This window comes from Bemisia tabaci, chromosome 9 (assembly GCF_918797505.1).
Source record: "Bemisia tabaci chromosome 9, PGI_BMITA_v3".
NCBI lineage: Eukaryota > Metazoa > Arthropoda > Insecta > Hemiptera > Aleyrodidae > Bemisia > Bemisia tabaci.
Window position 1 is genome coordinate 30,234,737 of NC_092801.1, and position 21,459 is coordinate 30,256,195.

Sequence of the window (21,459 nt, forward strand, 5' to 3'; positions counted from 1 at the left end):
GCGCCGTGCCGATGGCTTGATCATTCCGCTCTGCGCTGAGCTCCAGGCCAAATTGCGTGTTTAGTTCCTCTCTTAACTCGACTAATTAAAGATGCTGTCTCTTATATCACTGAAAAACGATGAAATTAGAAATTACTATACTCTCAGGTAAGAGAGATTTTATCTCCCTTTTCTCATTGATAATTTTTTTTTCTGAATCCGATTTTTTTAATACCTATACGTTTAAAAAGATTGCAAAATTTGCCGCCGTGGGCCGCGGCCCATGTGGCCACCCCCTTAATCCGGCCCTAAAAATGACGTCACGTCATTTTTCAAAGCGTGATATATCGGTTAATATTGAACGCAGAGAGGTGCTTTTTAGACGGATCTTATTGTTTTTAGCTGATCAACAGGAATCAGGCCATAAAATACGATTCTGTGACCAGCGCAGCTGACTCACTGAGTTTGCTAGTTATGATGTGAAAAATGAATGCAGGTATCTTTCATACAAGTTTATTCGGAAATTAAAAAAATACATTTAGCAAGTTTAACATTAAATTTTAGTGAAAAAATACGCCTCGTATCGCTTAAATGGGTCCATTGCAAATTCATGCCGGAGAAAACTAAATAGTCGTCTCGCATTGGAAATGGATGAATAATCGCGATGAGAGTTTTTAGAAGGTTTGTAATTCACTCCCGACTTCACAATCTGCGTAAAACAAGTCGCATTATTCAGCTTTTTGCTTCAAAAAGTATTCCATGGGGAATACTTAATTTCGACCACATTTTGCAATTAGGAACTACGATGTCTGGATCACTTTAGAAACGGCATACGTGCTTTTGATCTCCCGACGTAGAAAGGTGTTTTTATGTATGAGCCAGGAATTTCAAAACGCAGTTCATTTGATGAGTCATTCCGGTGTCGCAACGTGACAAAAAAGACAGCGCTTGTGAACAACGTAACGTACAGGGGGAAAGGGGGTGTATGAGCCTACGTTACAAGGGGATCATGCTCGTGTTACGCAACCTTCTTCAATAATGGAAAACGCATAAATTAATAAATGTGCCATTTTCATTTCTTCGACGTTATTCGCCTCACTGTCATTAAAAATATACTTAATGGCCTGGTTACACGCTCAAATGTCCGTCAAATTCCGATCAAAATGATGACCAAGATGGCGGTCGAGAGTTATCTAGATTAATGAGTAAAATTAATTAAAACAGCGTGTTGATTGAAATAAGCACGGTTGTGTGGAAATCAGATGACGGATGAACCCCACAGTTCCATCATCTACCATCAAGTTTTTGCAGGCCGCAGAAATTTGATGGTAGATGGTGCGCACCGGTCACCATTTGATCGGAAATTGATGGAAATTTGAGCAAGTAACCAGCACATAAAATATTAGTCAGTAATACATTCAACGGTTTCCCTTAAATTTGTGATATCATAAGGTTTAGAAGGGAGGGGCTCGTCAAGCTTCATAATTATTGAGGGGAGTCCGGGGTTGCATTACGAAGCGTTACAGGGGGAGGGGGTCGAGCATGTCGAAGAATCCATTTTTGAAGATTTGGCGGCCACGCCTTCCTTCAAATGACCCGTCCAATTGTTAGGGAAGCTCTTTAATAATTACTGGACAAGCTAATGGGTCAGTTGCGCTAGTCATAAAATCGTGTTTTGATGGTCTAAGCTCATATATCGACAGAAAATAATGAGATCAGTTCAAGCGCCAAGTTTCTGCGTCCAATATTGACGAAGATATTGCTAATCAAAAAAACACAGTGAATGACGGCATCGTTCACGGTAGTCTATACCTACCTTGGTTTCATCAAACATGGGTACACACGTTTGCACTGGTTGCTCAACGCTAAACACGGATGAAACCAAGGCATGCACCACCGCGGTTGATGACGTCATTCACTGTGTTTTTTCTACAAGCGATATCTCCGTTAATATTGGACGTAGAAACTTGGTGTTTAGAACGTATCATTATTTTTTGCTAATCTCCACACTTAAACCATCAAAATACGAGTCTGTGACTATAGCGCAACTGACCATTCTGCTGCGATAGCGAAGAGAGCCGTAATTCTCAAATTTTGGAAATCGAGTTTCCTTCAAAATTTGTCTGATCCTTTTTAAATGAAATCACTGAAATATCTAAAACAGCACAATGGACCACTAGACAAGGTACGAATTTAAGCAATCTGATACATGTTCCTTAACCAGAATTTTACGTAGAAGATGAGTCTTGCATCAAAAATTATCGAAATCAATTCCTATCTAAGATATCAACGTTTGCATTTTACATTGGTTACGGGAAATTTGAATTGCCCGATCACACGAAACTCAATACTCTACAATACTCTACGTGAGTTCAATCGCGTACTACAACGGTTTCGGCAGGCTTCTCAATCCAGCACCGTTTATTTTCCACCCTGTGGTGTTCAAACTATAAACAACTCGACTCAGCTGAGCCAAAGCGTCAAGATTGAGGTTAACCAAGTGAAAGTGGTGAGTTTTTAAAAAAGGAATTTTAACCATTTTACATGAACCTTTCACTGTTTGTTAAAATTGTTTAAAAAAGATCGAGGTTGCCAGATTTTCATATATCAGAGACTGTCATGGTAATTTTTATTGTGCGATTTGACTCACGTAGACCATTGAGTTTTCATGAGCGGGATGTTTGGATTCACGCGTCGAGAAACATTCGATATCTTGGTTAGGAGTAGATTTCAGTAAAGTAGGTGTCCCATTGAGGGGAGTTTTTTGGCCCAAAAGGTTTGAGGATCTAAGCATGGTAGCCTTTTAGTTTAGACCCTAAAACATAGAGAAACACTCATTTTAGCTGAACCGGTTGTATCTAAGGAATTGCGAGCAGTTGAAGTTCACTGATTATGCCGATTACCTGCTGATTATCGTTCACTGTGCGCTGATTAGCTTGACCACTGTGTGCCCATCAAACGGACTATGCATTACATTAGTCACCTAAGTATTGTCGATTATTTCAAAAACTGTTCTCAGACTTATAGGGTTACTTTTGCAACTACTGATATTGAAAACATTGAAATTCGAAGAAAGTTCACTTTTAAGTGCCTGCACAAGGGACTACCACTTTCATATTCGAATATTACACCCATTACAACATATTTAAAGGAGGAAGTCGTAGTCGCATGTGCTCATACTTAAACAATCTAATTTATAGGATCGAAAATGAGCATTTATTCGAGAGAACTGCAAAACTTCACTATTTTGCGCTGGTAAATCAGACAAAAACCTTTCAAAAACACCTCAAATAAGGACAAGTTCTCACAAGGTAGATGATTAAGAGTCGATTTGACCGTACATGACATTATTCTAAGCTATTTCAATTTTCGACCAAGGTTATGGCCGAAATACCTTCCTTAATTGGACACATCCTTTCGTTGCGCAAATCGTGTTCCACGTGAAATTTTGGTTGAGAGACATGCATCAAAATGCTTAAATTCGAACCTTATCTACTGGTCCATTTGAAGAAGAACGAAGGCTTCTTTCAGTAAAATTTTTCGCTCAGACGTTTCCGAGCCCATTTTCTCAAAACTTAATTTCCGCACTCACGGCTCTCTTCGCTATCTCTAGTAGCATAATTTTTGTTTTTCCAATAAAAAGTACAAAAAAACATATCTATTATCTAAATGGTTGTTTTATATGAAAAACGTGCAACGCTTATATAAAGAAAAATCAAATTTCAGACTTGACCATGAAATATGAAAAATGATAAAAGCTAGAAAAGGTAATTTTTTTTAATAGACAAGTTTTTTTTTATATAACGCATGCATACGGAAGTGTTAAAAGTGAACATTTTTATGTAACTATTATATTAAGAAAAAGGTCATAATTTTCGTGAGCTTTTCGCGAATCAGAAGATTTTTTAGTAAGTTTGCGAAAAGCTCACGAAAATTATGACTTTTTTTTATATAATGGTTACATGAAAATGTTCACTTTTAACACTTTCGTACATAATCCTCATCTTTTCCTTCTGTGGTTCTGCTACTAGGCACGGCAGCATTTGCGCGTTGTTTATTTCGGCAAATTCTCCTCTGGAATTGTTTCGGCGTACTTTATGGTACATTTGCCACCCTCGCACACATAGTCGAAGTTAGGGACACTCTTTCCAGACGGAGGCTGTGGCTTCGGTGCAGCAACTCCTGACGAGGAGGAACTGGGTAGCGGATGTCCTGATATAGTTCGCATCTGTCTCGGAGGGGCGCTCTGAGTCGTTGCTCCCGAAGAAGGAACCTGTTGCCCGTTAGGACCCCGTGGTTTTGGAATCGAAGTTTCTCTTCTCCATTCCAACGACTTTTTCGGACTTCGAGGCCCTGCACTGGAGTCAAAAACGGAAGAAATGTGTCAGTTGCCAGCCAGCACGGCGATAACGATCTATTTTGCATAAATTCTTGATGAAAAGGGAATGGACCACTAGACAAGGTACGAATTTCAGCATTCTGATACATGTTTCTTAACCAAAATTTTATGTAAAACACGATGCGCACATTGAAAATTACCGAAATCGACTCCTTCCGAAGACATTTAATGATTCCTGATGCGTGAATTCAAACAACCCGCTCATGAAAACTCAATGCTCTACGTGATTCACATCGCGCGCTAAACGTATATCATGATAGTCTCTGCGGTATGAAAATCTGAAAACCTCAATCTTGACGGTTCGGCTCAGCTATTGCAAATTGCTTATAGTTTGAACAACACATGGTGGAAAATGAACATTGCTCGATTGAGCATTGAGGGAAGCTTGCTGAAACCGTTGTAGTGCGCGATTTGACTCAAGTAGAGCTTAGAGTTTCTTGTGAGCGGGCAGTGCAAATTCCTCGTAACCAATGTGAAATAAAAACGTTAATATCTTCGTTAGGAGTATGTTCCAGTAATTTTCGTTGCACGAATCGTGTTCTGCGTGGAATTCTGATAAAGCAGCATGTATCAGATTGCTTAAATTCGTACCTTGTCCAGTGGTCCATTGCGCACAAGATTATTCTTGCCGCATCAAATGAGATGATGGTTACTGGGTGGTTTCGCGATAACTGGAATAGTTTTGTCGCCGTAACAGACAACACATTTTTCGGATATATTTTTCGTCGTAACGATAGTCACTCGAATTTTTTTGCATTGATCTATACAGGATACGCGTTTTAATGCTTTTCAACGATTTATCGCTCTACTTTTCAATTTTTATATATAATTCGCCGAAAATATGTGCTGTCTGTTACGCTGAATATTTACCGCGTAGCAGACAGCTTATTTTCAGTCACATAAATGTATTAAAATTGAAAAGTAGAGAAATAACTCGCTAGAAAGTGTTATAATACGTAACCCTTTGAAGATTATTGCGAAAAAATTCGAGTAATCATCATTAGTACTAAAAATATGTTCGAAAAATGTGTTGTCTATTACGGCGACAAAACTATTCCAGTTATCGTGAGACCACCCTACTGTTAAGTTTCTCCTGGTTCTAGAAATTTTTCGTGGAAATTGTCTACTTTTCATCGAGATAAAGGTTCTTCTACATAGAAAAATAAGTGCCTTAAAGGCCGCATGTACAATTATGTGAAAAAAAGCTAATGAATGTAAACTAGCTAATATAGAAATAAATATAACTCTGAGCTGACTAAGGGTGGAAAGAGCTACTACTTTCTTATATCCATTTTTCATTATTGAATTTATTCTAGTTACTATTAATATTGTTGTAGCTACAGTTAAAAAAATCTGTCTTATCTTTGAAATCATTATTTTTGACTCAAATCGAATGAAGTGTCCGGATTATTGAAATTGATAGACAGAGCTATGGACAAAGAAGACAAAAGGGATTTGGAGTGATCGTATCGGAGGAAGCGGGTGGTCGCAATGGAAATAGGAGGTAAGTAAAACTAACGGCAACCCACGAGAGTTCCTATACCAAAGGAACCACCCTTTTTAACCAATAGGATCGCTCCATATCCCTTTTGTCTTCTTTGTCTATAGCTTTGTCTATCGATTTCAAAAATCGGCCCATAGGCTGGCCTAGTGGTCAACGCGTCTGACTCTAGGGTCAATACTGCCGTGCTAGCGAAAAACGCCGTATGAGCATCCGTCGTTACTATATTTCCTTCAATGGAAAACGAATTGTCTGGAAAAATTCTGAATATATTTCCTCCAATTTTTCAGACGATTTTGTTCGCAGCATAATCCAAATATCTGAAAATGTCAAGGAAAATATGCCCAACTTTCTCCAAAAAACATGTTTAATTCGGGGAGATTTGGCAACTCTCGAATGTTCATGCGGCGTTCTTCCTTAGCACGGGAGAATTGGTCCCGAGGGTTCGAATCCCGGTAGTGGTGTCAAATTCTCACGGAACTGACGAGAGGGTCTGCTTAAGTGAATTCTAATATCGACTTAATTTCTGAAAATTTGGAGAGCCTGGAGCATAGATGTGCTGAAGATCCTTTGATGTCTACAAAAGAGAAATATAGTCTAACGATGGTTGTGGGTTCTGAAGGAAATTAAGGCAATGAACCAGCAGAAAAAATAGGGCTTTCTTTCAACAAATAAAGGCGGTCCGCCTTGTCCCTGTCTCATACTCAGAAACTGCACGTATGCTATCGTAAGTGCATTGCGCTGTTCCATCTTACATCACGGTGCGAGGATGCGACTATTCGTACTTGATGGATTTGTATGACTCAATTTTCAAAATTGTTTTGCATTATATTGTTGATTTGAGTTTCCGTTATTATTCAGTAAAATTACTCATGCTTCCTAATTTTTAATTATTCTGCAAAATGTATCAATTTGCGAAATACATCCCTGGGTTTAGCGCCCTTAACCTAAGGCCTCAACGGTCGAAACTGCAGCAGCGGCACAGGAAAACCGAAAAACCAAGCGGGGACGCCACTTCAATATTATGCCTCCATCGCCTTGCTAAGGCGCAGGGATACAACTATTTGAACTCTCAGGAACGCGTGAGGTATCACGCATCAATTGAAGGCGTTTTGGAATTTTCTGTTTTTGTATGACGAGATTTTCCAAATTGTTTTGCATTATATTGCTGATTTGAGTTCCCTTTATTATTCAGTAAAATTACTCCTGCTTCTTAATTTTTAATTATTTTGCAAAAATTATCAATTTGCGAAATACAACCCTGCCTTCCTAATTTTAAATTATTTTGCAAAATTTATCAATTTGCGAAATGAAACCCTCGCTTTAGCGACCTTAAACTACGGCCTTAACGGTCGAAACTGCAGTAGCGGCACAGGAAAACCGAAAAACCAAGCGGGGACGCTACTTCAAAAGAAAGGTTCCATCGCCTTGCTAAGGCGCAGGGATACAACTATTTGAACTCTCCGGAACGCGCGAGGTATCACGCCTCAATGGAAGGCGTTTTCGAATCTTGTGTGTTACTTGACGAGATTTTCCAATTTGTTTCCCATTATATTGTTGATTTGAGTTCCCGCTATTATTTAGTTAAATTACTCATGCTTCTTAATTTTTAATCATTCTGCAAAATTTATCAATTTGCGAAATGCAACCCTCGCTTTAGCGACCTTAAACCACGGCCTAAACGTCGAAACTGCAGTAGCGGCGCAGGAAAACCGAAAAACCAAGCGGGGACGCTAATTCAATAGTACGCTTCCATCGCCTTGCTAAGGCGCAGGGATACAACTATTTGAACTCTCCGGAACGCGTGAGGTATCACGCCTCAATTGATGGCGTTTTGGAATTTTCTGTATTTGTATTACGAGATTTTCCGAATTGTTTTTCATTATATTGTTGATTTGAGTTCCCTTAATTATTCAGTAAAATTACTACTGCTTCTTAATTTTTATTATTTTGCAAAAATTATCAATTTGCGAAATACAACCCTGGCTATAGCGCCCGTAAACTACGGCCTTAACGGTCGAATCTGCAGTAGTGGCACAGGAAAACCGAAAAACCAAGCGGTGACGCTACTTCAATAGAAAGCTTCCATCGCCCTGCTAAGGCGCAGGGATACAACTATTTGAACTCTCCGGAACGCGTGAGGTATCACGCCTCAATTGATGGCGTTTTGGAATTTTCTGTATTTGTATTACGAGATTTTCCGAATTGTTTTTCATTATATTGTTGATTTGAATTCCCTTAATTATTCAGTAAAATTACTACTGCTTCTTAATTTTTAATTATTTTGCAAAAATTATCAATTTGCGAAATACAACCCTGGCTATAGCGCCCGTAAACTACGGCCTTAACGGTCGAATCTGCAGTAGTGGCACAGGAAAACCGAAAAACCAAGCGGTGACGCTACTTCAATAGAAAGCTTCCATCGCCCTGCTAAGGCGCAGGGATACAACTATTTGAGCCCTCCGGAACGCGTGAGGTGTTACGCCTCAATTGAAGGCGTTTTCGAATTTTCTGTATTGGATGTCCATGTTGCATTCACTAAAATGAAGGCGCACCGGCTTGTCTCATATTCAAAAACTACACGTATTGTCGTAAGTGCATTGCGCTGTTCTATCTTACATCACGGTGCGGCGCGAGGATGCGACTATTCGTGCTTGACGGATGTTTGTGTTGCATGCACAAAATTGAAGGCGCCTGGCCTGCCTCATTTTTTTCCCGGCTGCGCTGATCTGTTTTAACTACTTACTCCACGATTCAAACTTTTAAAAAAGGCACATCTACTCGCAAGCAAGACCTCAGCACTTTCTTTGCCCTTAAAACCGAACATCTCACTCATCAAAAAACCGAAGTCGATCTAAATAAAAGTGAGCAATAAAATCCCAGGGAGATTAAAGGGTAGGGTCATAATAAAGTTAGGACCTTGTCTGGTGGTCCATTACCAAATATAGACGTCCTTCCTTCTACTTTCTTCAGTTCCTCCCTTCTCTCTTCCTCTCTTTTTTGAGGGAAGGGGGGGGGGGGGCGCTTCCTATGCCGCACAATGGATCGAGTCAATCAGAGAGGTCGGACATGAAATTGTTGACTAAAATTGCATATTTTGATGTTTAATTCGCCACATTTTGAATTTAAAGGGGTAGTTCTAGAGGAAAATTTCACGAGGAAACCAATGGAACCACTTTTAGAGCCTCAAAGTGTTGTGTAAACAGAGTTATGAGCTTTTAAAGTTTTCAAGATTCGTCCGGCCTCTCCCATCGATTCGGTCCACTGTGCGCCCCACCTGGACCTGCCTATACTGCCGTGCTAAGGAAGAACGGCGTATGAACCTTAGGGCGATGCCAAATTTCGATTGATAAAACACGAATTTCCTGGTAAACTTATACGAGGGCTGTCCCAAAAGAAACCGGACTTTTGTCATAGAAGGCGAACCGAGCGTCGTAATGAAGTTTTCTTGGGCTTGTTTGAAAGCTGATAAGCTACTGAAGATGCTTGTTTTTACAGAATGCAAAAATTCGTCTTGGTAAGGAAACTACACGCTTTGGAATAAAGGAAAGTCAAACTCGAGTTGCGATTTTTGTCTTTATGTCAAGAAAAATTTAGATACAACTTAAAAAGAAACCCAGGTTTTAAGTTAAAAACTTCGTTGCTCTCTTATTCAAATCCTAAAAAATAAGGAAATTAAAATTTTAAGCAGCTTACCATGTCATCACCTATCCCCTTCAAAATACTCGCCAGCTTTGTCGATGAATTTTTGCCACCGTTTCTTCAATTGGGAGAAACACTGTTAGAAATCCTCAGGTTTGAATGAACGCAATTCCTTCAAGGTGTTCTCTTGAATTTCCGGAATGGTTTGAAAACGTCGACCTTTCAAGGTAGATTTAAGTCGTGGAAATAAGGAAAATCACACGGAGCCAGGTCAGGTGAATACGGGGGATGAGGGAGGACACTCATGGCATTCTTTGCACAAAATTCGCGGATTTGGAGGGATGCATGGGCAGGTGCATTATCGTGATGCAGAAACCAGGAATTCTCTCCCCAAAGCTCGGGCCTATTTTTCTGCGGAAATTTTCGCGTAATCGTCTCAGAACACCATTGGAATATTCGCGATTGACAGTTTGTCCTTTCGGTAAATTCAAGAGAACACCTTGAAGGAATTGCGATCATTCAAACCTGAGGATTTCCAACAGTAAAGTGTTTCTCCCAACTGAAGAAACGGTAGCAAAAATTCATCGACAAAGCTGGCGAGTATTTTGAAGTGGATAGGTGATGACATGGTAAGCTGCTTAAAATTTTACTTTCCTTATATTTAAGCATTTGAATAAGAGAGCAACGAAGTTTTTAACTTAAAACCTGGGTTTCTTCTTAAGTTGTATCTAAATTTTTCTTGACATAAAGACAAAAATCGCAACTCGAGTTTGACTTTCCTTTATTCCAAAGCGTGTAGTTTCCTTACCAAGACGAATTTTTGCATTCTGTAAAAACAAGCATCTTCAGTAGCTTATCAGCTTTCAAAGAAGCGCAAGAAAACTTCATTACAACGTTCGGTTCGCCTTCTATGACAAAAGTCCGGTTTCTTTTGGGACAACCCTCGTAAATATTTTTCTTCCAATTTTTCAGATAAGTTTCCTCGCAATTTCACCTAAAGCTCCTGAGAATTTCAAGGAAGGATATTCAAAACTTTCCTCGAAAATAAACATTTTATCCGAGGAAATTTGGCAACTCTCGAATGTTCATACGGCGCCCCTCCGTAGCACGGCAGTGTGCTCCTCCCATTGACTTGTTCCATCACAAGCGGCGCACAGTGGATCGAATCAATCGGAGAGTTCGGACAAAATTCGGAAACTTGAGACGCTTATAACTCCGTTTATACAAACTTTGAGGTTCCAATATTGGTTCCATTGGTTTTCTCATAAGGCCTTATCTCCACGAGCCGTTTCACGAGATTTGCCCCAGGGAAAAATCCCACTAACGAAGTTGGGAAAAATATTGAGTTAATCAATATTTTTCCCAGTACCAAGTATGGTACTTGCCCATAGGACCCACTGAGAGAAGAAGAAGAAGTGAAAACGAATTGTGCGATATTTTATTCATTACTACATTGTTAATGTTTGTTTAGTTAAAATAATGTGTCTAATTGTCAATTGAGTGCAATTATCATTTTAATCCCGGTTAAATACTCGACTTTAACTAATTTATCTTCCCGCGCAAACTTAGTCGCAGGACTGTATGAGCCCCGTTCCGTGGAGACGGTAACCGGGAAAAATCCCAGAGGTTTCAATCCTGCGATTCGAACTTGGGACAAATCCCATGAAAACTTCCCGTGGAGACAAGGCCTATAATTTTCTTCCAGCAACACCCCTTGAACTTTAAAATGTGACGGAAAAACTAGAGTACCTGTATAGGGAGAGTAGCGACGGATCGGTTCATGGAGGGCTTAGGGCCCAAAAGTGCAGCCACCCTTCTGAGCAACTTCTAACACACAAAATTTCACTGCCAGCCTACAGATTTCAATTCTAACCAAGATGGCTAAGAATGTACATAAATGAGCGTTCTTTCGCAAAAATAAGTAAATTTATGCAAAAAGTAAACCAAATACATGCTTTCTAAACGACGGTTCGTAACAATTGTATTTGTAAATCCCTCTGGACATTCGAAATTCATAGGTTGGCTGCCCTTTTGGGCCCTAACTTTATTCGCGGAGGCATCGGTGAAGGCCTAATGGACTTTCGGAGTTTCAGATCTGTCGCTACTCTCCCTATACAAGTACTCTAGGAAAAACCATCAAAATTAGCAATTTTAGTTGAAAGTTTCATGTCCGACCTCTCCAATCGACTCGCACCGCTGTGCGGCGGCACCCAAGGATGTCGAAGAACTTCTTACCTGGTGTTCTGAGGGATTCCTTGCGCAAGACCCCGCGCCCGGGGATCATTCAGCGATGTCGCGTAGACAACTTTGCCTCTGCCATCTTTTGCCACTTCTTGGGGGTCGAAGGGTCTCGGGCCAGACTGCTTGGGCGAAGATGGACGCTTTTGACTTGGCTCTTTGGAAGATTGTCCCTTATTCTGATTCCACAGGCTAGCCAAGAGCCGGTTCCTCTGCTCTGTAACTTCACGCTCACTGCGTTCCTGAGCCGCCAGTTCCTCTTCCGTTTGCGGACGCGAAGCACTAACTGTTCGTGACCATTCTGTACAGTATGAAAAAGTGACCGACATTGTTTTGTTAATACGGGAGGTAGAACGCAAAAAACCTAAACGTGCACTGAAAAAAAAATCTGGGTGTATTTACTAAGAAAAGGGTAAAATTACCAAGAATTCAGGGTTCTATTTGATCCCAGTTTTTTCAGTTATACCGAGAAATCTCGGTAAAATTATTGAACTTTCTCGGTAATTTTACTGGACCTTGGTAAAAACGCCAATATTTTTTATCGACTATGGTATAATTACCGAGATAAAATGGCAAAGTTACCGGGAATTGATTACCAATAAAAGTGGTATTTTTACCTGAAAAAAACAGTAAAAATACCGGTTTTTAGGATAGCTTACAAGTCTGTCTCGGTAAAATTACCAATAATTGGTAAAAAAAGTGAGATGGTAAATATACCAACTGACCTTGGTAAAAACGCCGAGAGTTTTTTTTCAGTGTGCGGTTAACAATGGGTCAGTTGCACCGCGGTCACAGAATCGTGTTTTGATGATCGATTCGTGTAAATTAGCAAAAAATAATAGAATTCGTCCAAGTAGCAACTTTCTCCGTTCAATATCAGCCGAGATATCGCCCTTTCAAAAGTCGGGTTGTTGACGTCATCCACCGCGGCAGTGACACCCTTGGTTTCTTCCACGTTGCCTTCGTCAGTCGGTGTGACGCACATTCGCACCGGTGATTCAACGTTAAAATCGGATCAAAGCAATTAAGGTGGAAGAAACCAAGGGTGTCCCTACCGCGGCGTCAAAAACCCGACTTTTCGAAGGGCAATAATGTAGGGGTGTAGGGGGGAAGGGGCCAAACACCAACTTCAGCTAAGACCAAAAACCTCGCTTCACCGAGATCCAAAACGCAACTAACTCCGGAAGATATCGATCTCGGGGAATCGGTGAACCCGAACGCCTACCTAGAAATCCACGAAAACATTGATAGACTTGGCAACATGTGGAACAGCATGAGAGAAAAATCTTTCCCACGAAAAAAAAAATTCCACACGGAGAATCAAAATAAAAATCACTCGCGCAAGACGAAAGAAGAATATCCCTCACAAGAGAGAAAAAATCCCTCACGTAAGAAAAAAATCCCTCACGGGAAAACATATTTCTCAGGGTGAATTTTTATTAAAGAAACGGACGGCCAACCATACTTTTAGGTACTATACGAGCACTCCGTCTTTATGTCTTTGAGACTTACGGTAGCTAGGCCTTCGAAGTGTAGTTGCTGGGCGCCCCGGAGATGGCTTCTTCGGAGAAGGTGATTGTGGCTGCGTAGGCTGTTGCACCTGCCACGGAGTGGTGTCCTCGCTGACATAGCCAATATTCACTGGAGTAAAGTGTTCTACACTCGAGCGCTTTCCCGGGCGTTTCTTTTTTCTCTCTTCCCTCGGGCCGGTTTCTTCAACCCTCACCACGCTATCGCTGTTCAAAGAAACAGGACATTATCCAGCAGCCTCATTGTTGAAATTTTGTGTTTGTCGGGTAGACATATGGACGTAGTTCTACCAAAGAGACCTATGTGGAAGTGAGAAATATGGGGTGTGCTCGTTAGTTCTCTTGCGTAAGAGTGAATGTGAATAATTGTGCGCCAGTGACGTCAGCGGTGACAGATTCGGGATCGGGATAGACGTGTGCGGCTCGTGCGGAGTCTTTAACTCATGAGCCCTGTCCACAACGCTCTCTTGCCGTGCCCGCGGCTCATGAGTTCCGCATTCAGCTGCACATAGGTCTGTTTGATAGAATGCAATATCCCGCTTTGCCAATTCTTCAAAAGGAACCACGCCCACTTTTACATTGCTTCTTATGCAGATTTCTAGAGCACACCCCACATTTCTCATCGCCACATAGGTCTGTTTGGTAGAAATACGTCCATATATCGCAGGCAAATAGCAAAATCAGGCATTTTATCAAATGCCCAGGCAAATAGTCAAAATGTATTCTAACTTAGATTGAGATTCTGATTCCTCACTGAAAAAAAAATCTCGGTGTATTTACTAAGAAAAGGGTAAAATTACCAATAATTCCGGGTTCTATTTGATCCCAGTTATTTCTTGGTACCATCTATGGTACCATCTATGGAATTGGTAATTTTACCGAGAAATATCGATAAAATTATTGAACTTTCTCGGTATTTTTACTGGACCTTGGTAAAAAAGCCAATATTTTTTATCGACTGTGGTAGAATTACCGAGATAAAATGGCAAAGTTACCAGGAATTGATTACCAATAAAAGTGGTATTCTTACCTGTATAAAACAGTAAAGAAACCGGTTTTTAGGTAACTTTACCAGTCTGTTCTGGTAAAATTGCCAATAATTAGTAAAAAAAAGTGAGATGGTAAAGGTACCAACTGACCTTGGTCAAAACGCCGAGAATTTTTTTTCAGTGCAGCAGCCTGATTGTTGAAATGTTATGTTTGTCGGGTAAACATATGTCGCAGGCAAATAGCAAAATCAGACATTTTATCAAATGCCTATAGGCAAATAGTCAAATATTCTAACTTAGATTGAAATTCTGATTCTTTTCCTAATTTCAGACAAAATAATTCATTGCTCCTGCAAGAAAAAATTCTCAGTAAAAATGTACACACACTATAGTATTTTAAACAATATTTAGCTCCTGAAGAATCACTGATCTTAACATTTTTAGCAGGTCGTAAAATACAAAATTTTTGGAGTTTCAACATTTGATAATACATATGAGAAGCAATTGAAGAGGAAGAGAAAAAAAGAGTTTGTAGGTTTGATAAGTTATTTTTCCAAAAATAGAGAAAAATCGTGAGCTCTTCGCCATAAATTAACCAAATTTTTTAGACTGTTAAAATTTGACTATCTGCCTAGGCATTTGACAAAATGCCTGATTTCACTATTTGCCTGCGACACACAGATGACATAGGTTAGAAGGCGTAGCGTGATTCGTCTGCTATGTCTTATCGCTGCTATATTGTGCCTTTGTCCGGTGGAATGGACGACATACTGTCGGAAACTTGAGAGGTGCCTTTAGATTTTCGTGAGTTCCATTCGACATAGGAACGGCAAAGCAGCAATAAGACATCGCCAACCAATCACACTCCGCCTTTTAACCTATCGACGGTGAAACTACTAAACCACGTATCTCGGTTTGCGACGTCACAGACTTCCTGTCATACTTTATTCTTTAAATGAAAAACTACTTAACGTCTAGTCTTGAAAATTTCTGTGATTTTTCCTCTTTGTGCGGAGAAAATTCTGTGAAGATTTCAAGGAATGATATTGATTTGGTCGACTTCAAAAAAATAAAATGCGAGCGTAGATTTTTAAACACCGCAAACGAGATACGTGGTTTGGTAGTTTCACCGTCGCTATGTCATATATGTCTACCCGATAAATACAAAATTTCAACAATTAGGCTGCAGCCGTGCTAAGGAAAAATGCGCCGTATGAGCATTCGAATTTTGCCAAATTTTCTCTCAGAAAACATGTATCTCTGAAGAAATTCGTCAATTATTTTTCTTGAAATTTTTAGACACTTTAGATAAAATTGACCTCTGGACAAGGTATGATTTGAAGCACGACGATATTTGTTTCCTCTTCAAAATTTCACAATGGAAACGAATCTTTCAACGGGAAGTCTGAAAATCAACTACTGAGCAACATATGATTGTTTTCAATCAATATTGATTTAAAGGCAAAAATACAACTAACGTTATCTGTGTACTCCAATTTCCATTTGATCTGTGTTGAAAACACGCGTTGAAATCTCGTTATGGAGAAGATTTCCAAACTTCCCGTTATGTAAATCAATTTTTATGTAAGATTTTGAAGGGAAAACATGTGATGTTATCACTTCAAATTCAGACCTTGTCTATAGCCTATTGTGAACTAAATTCCCTTAAAAATTCGAAAAAAGAAATTCACAAGTTTTCTGGAGAACTCGTGTTTTATCAAAGGAGATTTGGCAACACCTCAAGGCTCATACGGCGTTTTTAATTAGCACACCAGTATTAGGGACGGTTGTGTGTATGGGTGGAACCAGGATTTTTTTGTTAGGGTGAGGGGAGTGGTCGTTAGAGGGACATTTCATCAAAAGGGTTACTAAGAGACACTCGAAAAGTCGATATAGAAATAAAAAAAAAACAACAAAAACATGTACGGTCTGAGGTATGGTGATAAGAGTTTGGTGATCATCAACAGACCCGCTAGGTTTCAGGACATACCTGTTTTGCCTTGTAGTTTACGTCCACACGTAGAAGAGGCAACACAGACTCGGTCCAAGCGTTATATGTTAGTCCATGTGTAAAATTACGTCGACAATATCGAAATGAGAAAATTGAGAGAGAAGGAGATATTGTTATGATAACTCATATTTTTTAAAAGAAATATTACTTTCTTCTTTTGATTCATCATTTCAAATTGTCATCAGTGAATATTCGGTTTTAAATGTATCCTTGACATTTTCGATGCAAAATATACTTTATATACACCCTTGTTTTAATGAAAATGTTACTTCATTTTAAAAACATTTACGTATTTAAAACATGGCAAATATTTGTGAAACATTTTCCAAGCGACGGCATCAATATTAATCTAAATGGGCCGTGGTTGTGTTGAAAGAAACCATACAAAAATGAATAAGAGAAGGGAAAAAACCAAGAAGCACGCAATTTTTGCTTTTAACCCATTTGTGCATTGATCTTTTAGAGTCAAATACATCCAATTTTGAGCGTTTGGTTGCGCGTACACCACGCTGTAGCACAGTAAAAGCAATAAATATAAAAGAAAAAATATAAATGCTTGGGAGATCATTAAATTTGACACAAACCACCTTAATATTTACAAAACACACATTACATTTTCCTTCCATACATATACATTTAAACGAGAATAATTCATGCAGAATGTACACACATTTCAAAATCATGAGTTGAAAACCGCTGACTTCGCGAGAGTAAATACCTATTAGAGCCGAATAAAGAGTGGAGCGTCGCGCGGCGCGGCGTGCTGTCAGCGCGACGCGCGCACTGGCGCCTACAAACCTAACAGGAATGCTTCACGCATTGCGCAATGCGTGAAGTATCCCTGTTAGGTTCGTAGGCGCCAATGCGCGTGTTGCGCTGGTCGCTCTCGCGCCGCGCTATGCCGCGGCGCTTCAAGCAACTATTTCACAACAGAGGTGTTGCACAGTATCATACAAAATTGAAGGTCCTCCAGCGCATCAAGAATGACAGGCATCCTTTTCCGCGCAAAATAAATCAAGATACCACGGCACAAAAAGGGAGCAGCGATAGTTAAAAAACTCACCAAGTTCTAGCATCCGTATATAATACCGTTTAGCGTAATTTTTGAATTACATTAGAGAAACAAGTGACTCGATTCAGGCAAAATTATTCATAAGTATGTTGTCATGAAAGCAGGTTTCTGCTTGATGTAAGTGACTTTTCTTTATATGAAGGCATCTTTTCTTCTTTATACAAGCATTATTTTTTTTATTGAGAAATTATTTTTTAAGAATCTTCTTGGTGGTAAGTTTGAGCATGATAATGCTTGAATCAAGTCATTTCTTCCTCTAATGAAGTTCAAAAATCATGCTAAACTTTATTGAAAATGGACTACTAGGACTTAGTAAGTTTTCCCCGCCATTTCGGGGCGTTTGAAATTCCTTTGAGTCTTTGGACATTTTAAAAGCCGGTTTGTCCGGGATTTTGGGTCCAAAAATGAGCAATGAATCACCACGTAATCAACTCACCTGGTATTTGCAGTAGGTAATAAAAACGCAATAATAATAAAGTAATAATAGTAAATATAAACACAAGGTTTAGTGACCCATTCCAACAAACTAACCCGGTGTTCCTGTTGCCGAAACCAAGACTGGAAGTAATTTTGCCCCAATATCTGGCACTGACTGATTTCAGGAGAGACCGGTTTTCTTCGGGTTTCGATGAACTCTGCAATAGATGTTTGAATTAGTCACTTATTATCATAGAGTATTCGGACTACATTTTGCGACAAGGAAGTAATATCGCTGACTCAATTTAGACACAACGTATGTACCAGTGGTTTTCTTACGTGAATGTGTGGTTTTATAGTTGAACCAGAGCTGACCCTTCGTGGATCCTACGAGGACCCACAGGATTAAAAAAAATAACAGCAATTCTGGACGGGAATCAGTTGGCAACGCTCTTTTTACTCCATTTAAAACCACTATAAATATCGATTCCAAATGAGACAGTCTACCCCCAAATCTAAAAACTAAGTACCTAAATACGCCAAATCATGGCGGCTTCGCATTTACATATCTATTAATTTATTTAACAAGGTGGATTAATTTATTTATTTATTGGGAAAGTGTATTAAAATCTAATCCTCAATCGGACCACATTTTGCGAGATGGAAATACTGTATCTGGCCTATTTTAAAAACAACGTACGTGCCAATAGTTTCCCTATGCAGGTACGTGCTTTTATGAGCGAGCCAGATATGGTAGCTCCAAATTGCGAATTGAAGTAGGTTAATTTAGCGCTCTCATTTTTCCCTGTCCATCCACGTATAGTGGCCCATTGACTGAAACATTTTTTAACGTAGGCTGAATGATGAACCTCTCTACATGGTATGAGACACTCAGCATCACAACTCATGTTTTGCACGAAAAGTACGTCCAACACCTCAGAAATCTCCGAAGTCGTCTCGTGAATGAGTAATTGACGTTTCATATTTTATTTTTTACAAGATTACTGAGCAAATTAATGCCTTGAAACTCTCAGAGAATTTCCTTTTGATTTGGATTTCATACACTCGCTAAATTGCAGAATGTTGCGTCGTTTCCTTGAAACCCAATAAAATACGAGATGAAATGGGACGTATTTCTATAAAACAGAACTAAGTGCAGGGGGAAAGATTAGTTGCGCTCGTTAGTACCTGGCCCCGGGCTCTCTGCGACACCTAATCGCGACTCTTGTCTATCGACCCAGTGGCCATGTGGTAAATGGCATCTTGTAATTTCATCTTGAGTGCCACCTATCCACGATTTCGCTGGACTCCCCCTGCGTTTCCTCCCAGGAGGAACCCAATCTAGTACCTTCTTAGGCAACCTATCATCCGCCATTCGTTGAACATGACCATACCAGACAAGCTGTTTGGTCATAATTTCATGCACGATGTTCTGCTCGACGTTCATGATCTCACGCACTCTTTCGTTACTTACGTGATCCTTCCTCGAGATGGCCCTATTTTCGAAACTTCAAACACGTAGGTATTTTTCGAAATAGCAAAACCTTCACTTATGCGCCTTGTCCCCCAAGCCCCTCAAATGAACGTACTTCCGCTAAACGGAACAATAGACGAGTGGGAAAGATGGGGGTATGCTCTAGAAAGCTGCATTAGAAACAATGCAAAAGTGGACGTGATTCCTTTTGTGGAAATGGAAAAATGGGATTTTACATTAAATCAATCGGAACTAAGTGCCAAAATATGCTAACTCATGAGCCGTGGGCACGTGACAAGAGCGTAGTGGATAGGGCTCATGAGTTAAAGCGCACACCTGTCGATCTCATCGTTGTCGTCGCTGACGCAGGCCCGCCACATCCCATCTCGGGCCCTGGTACCAATTTTCTTGCCCGGGCCCCTAGCACAGGGGGGGGGGGGGTCCGGGGGTCCTCCCCCGGGAAATTTTTGAAATTTTAAATCTATTTGGACGCATTATGAAGCTCTTATGATGGAGATTTTCCATCAATTTCTGCAGAATAATTACGCCTTTTTGTTTACTTTCAGCACCAAAAACTTTCGAATTGTTGCATTCGAAACATCTATAATTTTTTTTTTGAGGGGGCAGATGATAATTTTCAATTCTATGGGGAGCCGGGCCCCCCTGGACTCCCCTTTCGTACGTCTATGGCAAGGGAGTTAAGCCATTGAAGTCGAGGATGCCCAGAAAGGAGCCTCTTAGCATCCGACAACGGAAGAAAATGAAATACAGTTACTAAACATATCATTCTACATATACTCAAAATCTTGAAAATCTCTAAAAAAGTAAGAAAAATTTTATAGTGCCCTAGCGTGTTTTTGAAACTTTATTCACCTTTTGCGGAATTTTTAGGGTAATTTTTTCACTTTTTCCTACGAGACAAGGGTTGCACATGAATTCGTAGTGGTTTGTCACCTGCGTCACGGGCCCCTCCAGGGCCCGGGCGCCGGTACCAAGGACCCAGTATCCCCCCCCCCCCTTGTGGCGGGCCTGCGGCTGACGTCACTGGCGCTTTATAACTCCCGTTCACTCTTACGGCACTCAACTAACGAACACACACCTAGGTTCTTCCCCAATCGTCTACTGTTCCGTTTAGCAGAAATACGGCCATTTGAGGGGCTTGGGGGACAAGGCGCATAAGTGAAGTTTTTGCTATTTCGAAAAATACCTACGTGTTTGAAGTTTCGAAAGTAGGGTCATCTCGAGGAAGGATCGCGTAAGGAACGAAAGAGTGCGTGAGATCATGAACGCCGAGCAGAACATCGTGCATGAAATTATGACCAAACAGCTTGTCTGGTATGGTCATGTTCAACGGATGGCACTAACGAGCAGACCCAACTTTCCCACCTGCACATACTTCTCTTTGATAAAAATACGTCCAATTAAGACTTTTTTAAAACATTTTAAAGATGCTTTTTACGAGACTTTGGTGAGGAATAACATTCTCCTGAGCTTTATTTCTTACCTCGTTCTCTGCCGGGAGCCGGCGGGGCATGGGCGTTGGTGGACGGTCTTGTGTGTACGTCTTTCTACCGCTTCCCACAGAGCCCTCTGCCGCGCCATCGTAATACCCGCTCCTTATGGATCTGAGATAGCGAAAAGACTGAGAACTGAAAGCACAAGACAATTTGTTAAGACTCTTGACCCTGGTAAAAACTGGCGATAGGAGCTGCGTTTCAAAATACCATATCGTCACCTTCCAGGCAAAGTATCACAAGCGCCATGCGACGTTTAAAAATTTCCGCCGCCATTTTATTTTTTTACTGAGAAATTGTTGGTTGAATCTCTTTGGAAATTTCACTAAATTTTATCGGCAGCACAAAGAAAATTCAGTGAAATTTTCGGACAGCTTCGTTGAACAATTTCTCTGTAAAAAAATAAAATGGCGGCGGAAATTTTTAAACGTCGCATGGCGCTTGTGATACTTTGCCTGGAAGGTGACGATATGAGTTCTTATAACCGACTGAAGAAGGCGATAGAAAATCATATAGGTAGCTGTAGAAAGTGGAAAAAATCCTACGGCCTTGCAAAATTGGCCCGGTGAGGCAAGAAAAACACACAAAAACGGCGGAATTCGAATGTCGGAAAAATCCGGGAATTTTCCCAAAATTAAATTTGGCTGAACTAAATTCTAGCGAGGCACGCGTTAAAAGCTTAAAACTACTTTTA

The 21,459-nt window shown here is 40.2% G+C and overlaps 2 protein-coding genes across 2 annotated transcripts; both read right to left on the reverse strand.

Annotated features, from left to right (window-relative positions):
* Positions 1–3,968: 3,968 nt before the first annotated feature.
* Positions 3,969–12,168, reverse strand: LOC140225483 (uncharacterized). Its single transcript, XM_072304564.1, has 2 exons — positions 11,757–12,168; positions 3,969–4,337 (listed from the first exon to the last, which is right to left on the reverse strand). Exons 1-2 carry the CDS (start codon positions 12,086–12,088, stop codon positions 4,034–4,036), a joined length of 636 nt encoding a protein of 211 aa, XP_072160665.1. The 5' UTR covers positions 12,089–12,168; the 3' UTR covers positions 3,969–4,033.
* A 1,065-nt stretch (positions 12,169–13,233) lies between these two features.
* LOC109030321 (uncharacterized) lies at positions 13,234–20,892 on the reverse strand. Its single transcript, XM_072304724.1, has 3 exons — positions 20,756–20,892; positions 17,892–17,995; positions 13,234–13,495 (listed from the first exon to the last, which is right to left on the reverse strand). The coding sequence occupies exons 1-3, from the start codon at positions 20,783–20,785 to the stop codon at positions 13,234–13,236; spliced, it is 396 nt and encodes a 131-aa protein (XP_072160825.1). The 5' UTR covers positions 20,786–20,892.
* Between the last annotated feature and the right edge of the window lie 567 nt (positions 20,893–21,459).

What these genes read in the sequence shown, in the direction of transcription:
- LOC140225483 (XM_072304564.1), bottom strand. Translation starts at nt 12,088, where the DNA reads ATGTCGGTCACTTTTTCATACTGTACAGAATGGTCACGAACAGTTAGT. An exon ending in GGAATCCCTCAGAACACCAG is followed by an intron (nt 4,338 to 11,756) that starts GTAAGAAGTTCT and finishes TTTTGACTCCAG; the next exon opens with TGCAGGGCCTCGAAGTCCGA.
- LOC109030321 (XM_072304724.1), bottom strand. Translation starts at nt 20,785, where the DNA reads ATGCCCCGCCGGCTCCCGGCAGAGAACGAG. An exon ending in GGCTCCCGGCAGAGAACGAG is followed by an intron (nt 17,996 to 20,755) that starts GTAAGAAATAAA and finishes CATCTATTGCAG; the next exon opens with AGTTCATCGAAACCCGAAGA. An exon ending in TTCGGCAACAGGAACACCGG is followed by an intron (nt 13,496 to 17,891) that starts GTTAGTTTGTTG and finishes TTCTTTGAACAG; the next exon opens with CGATAGCGTGGTGAGGGTTG.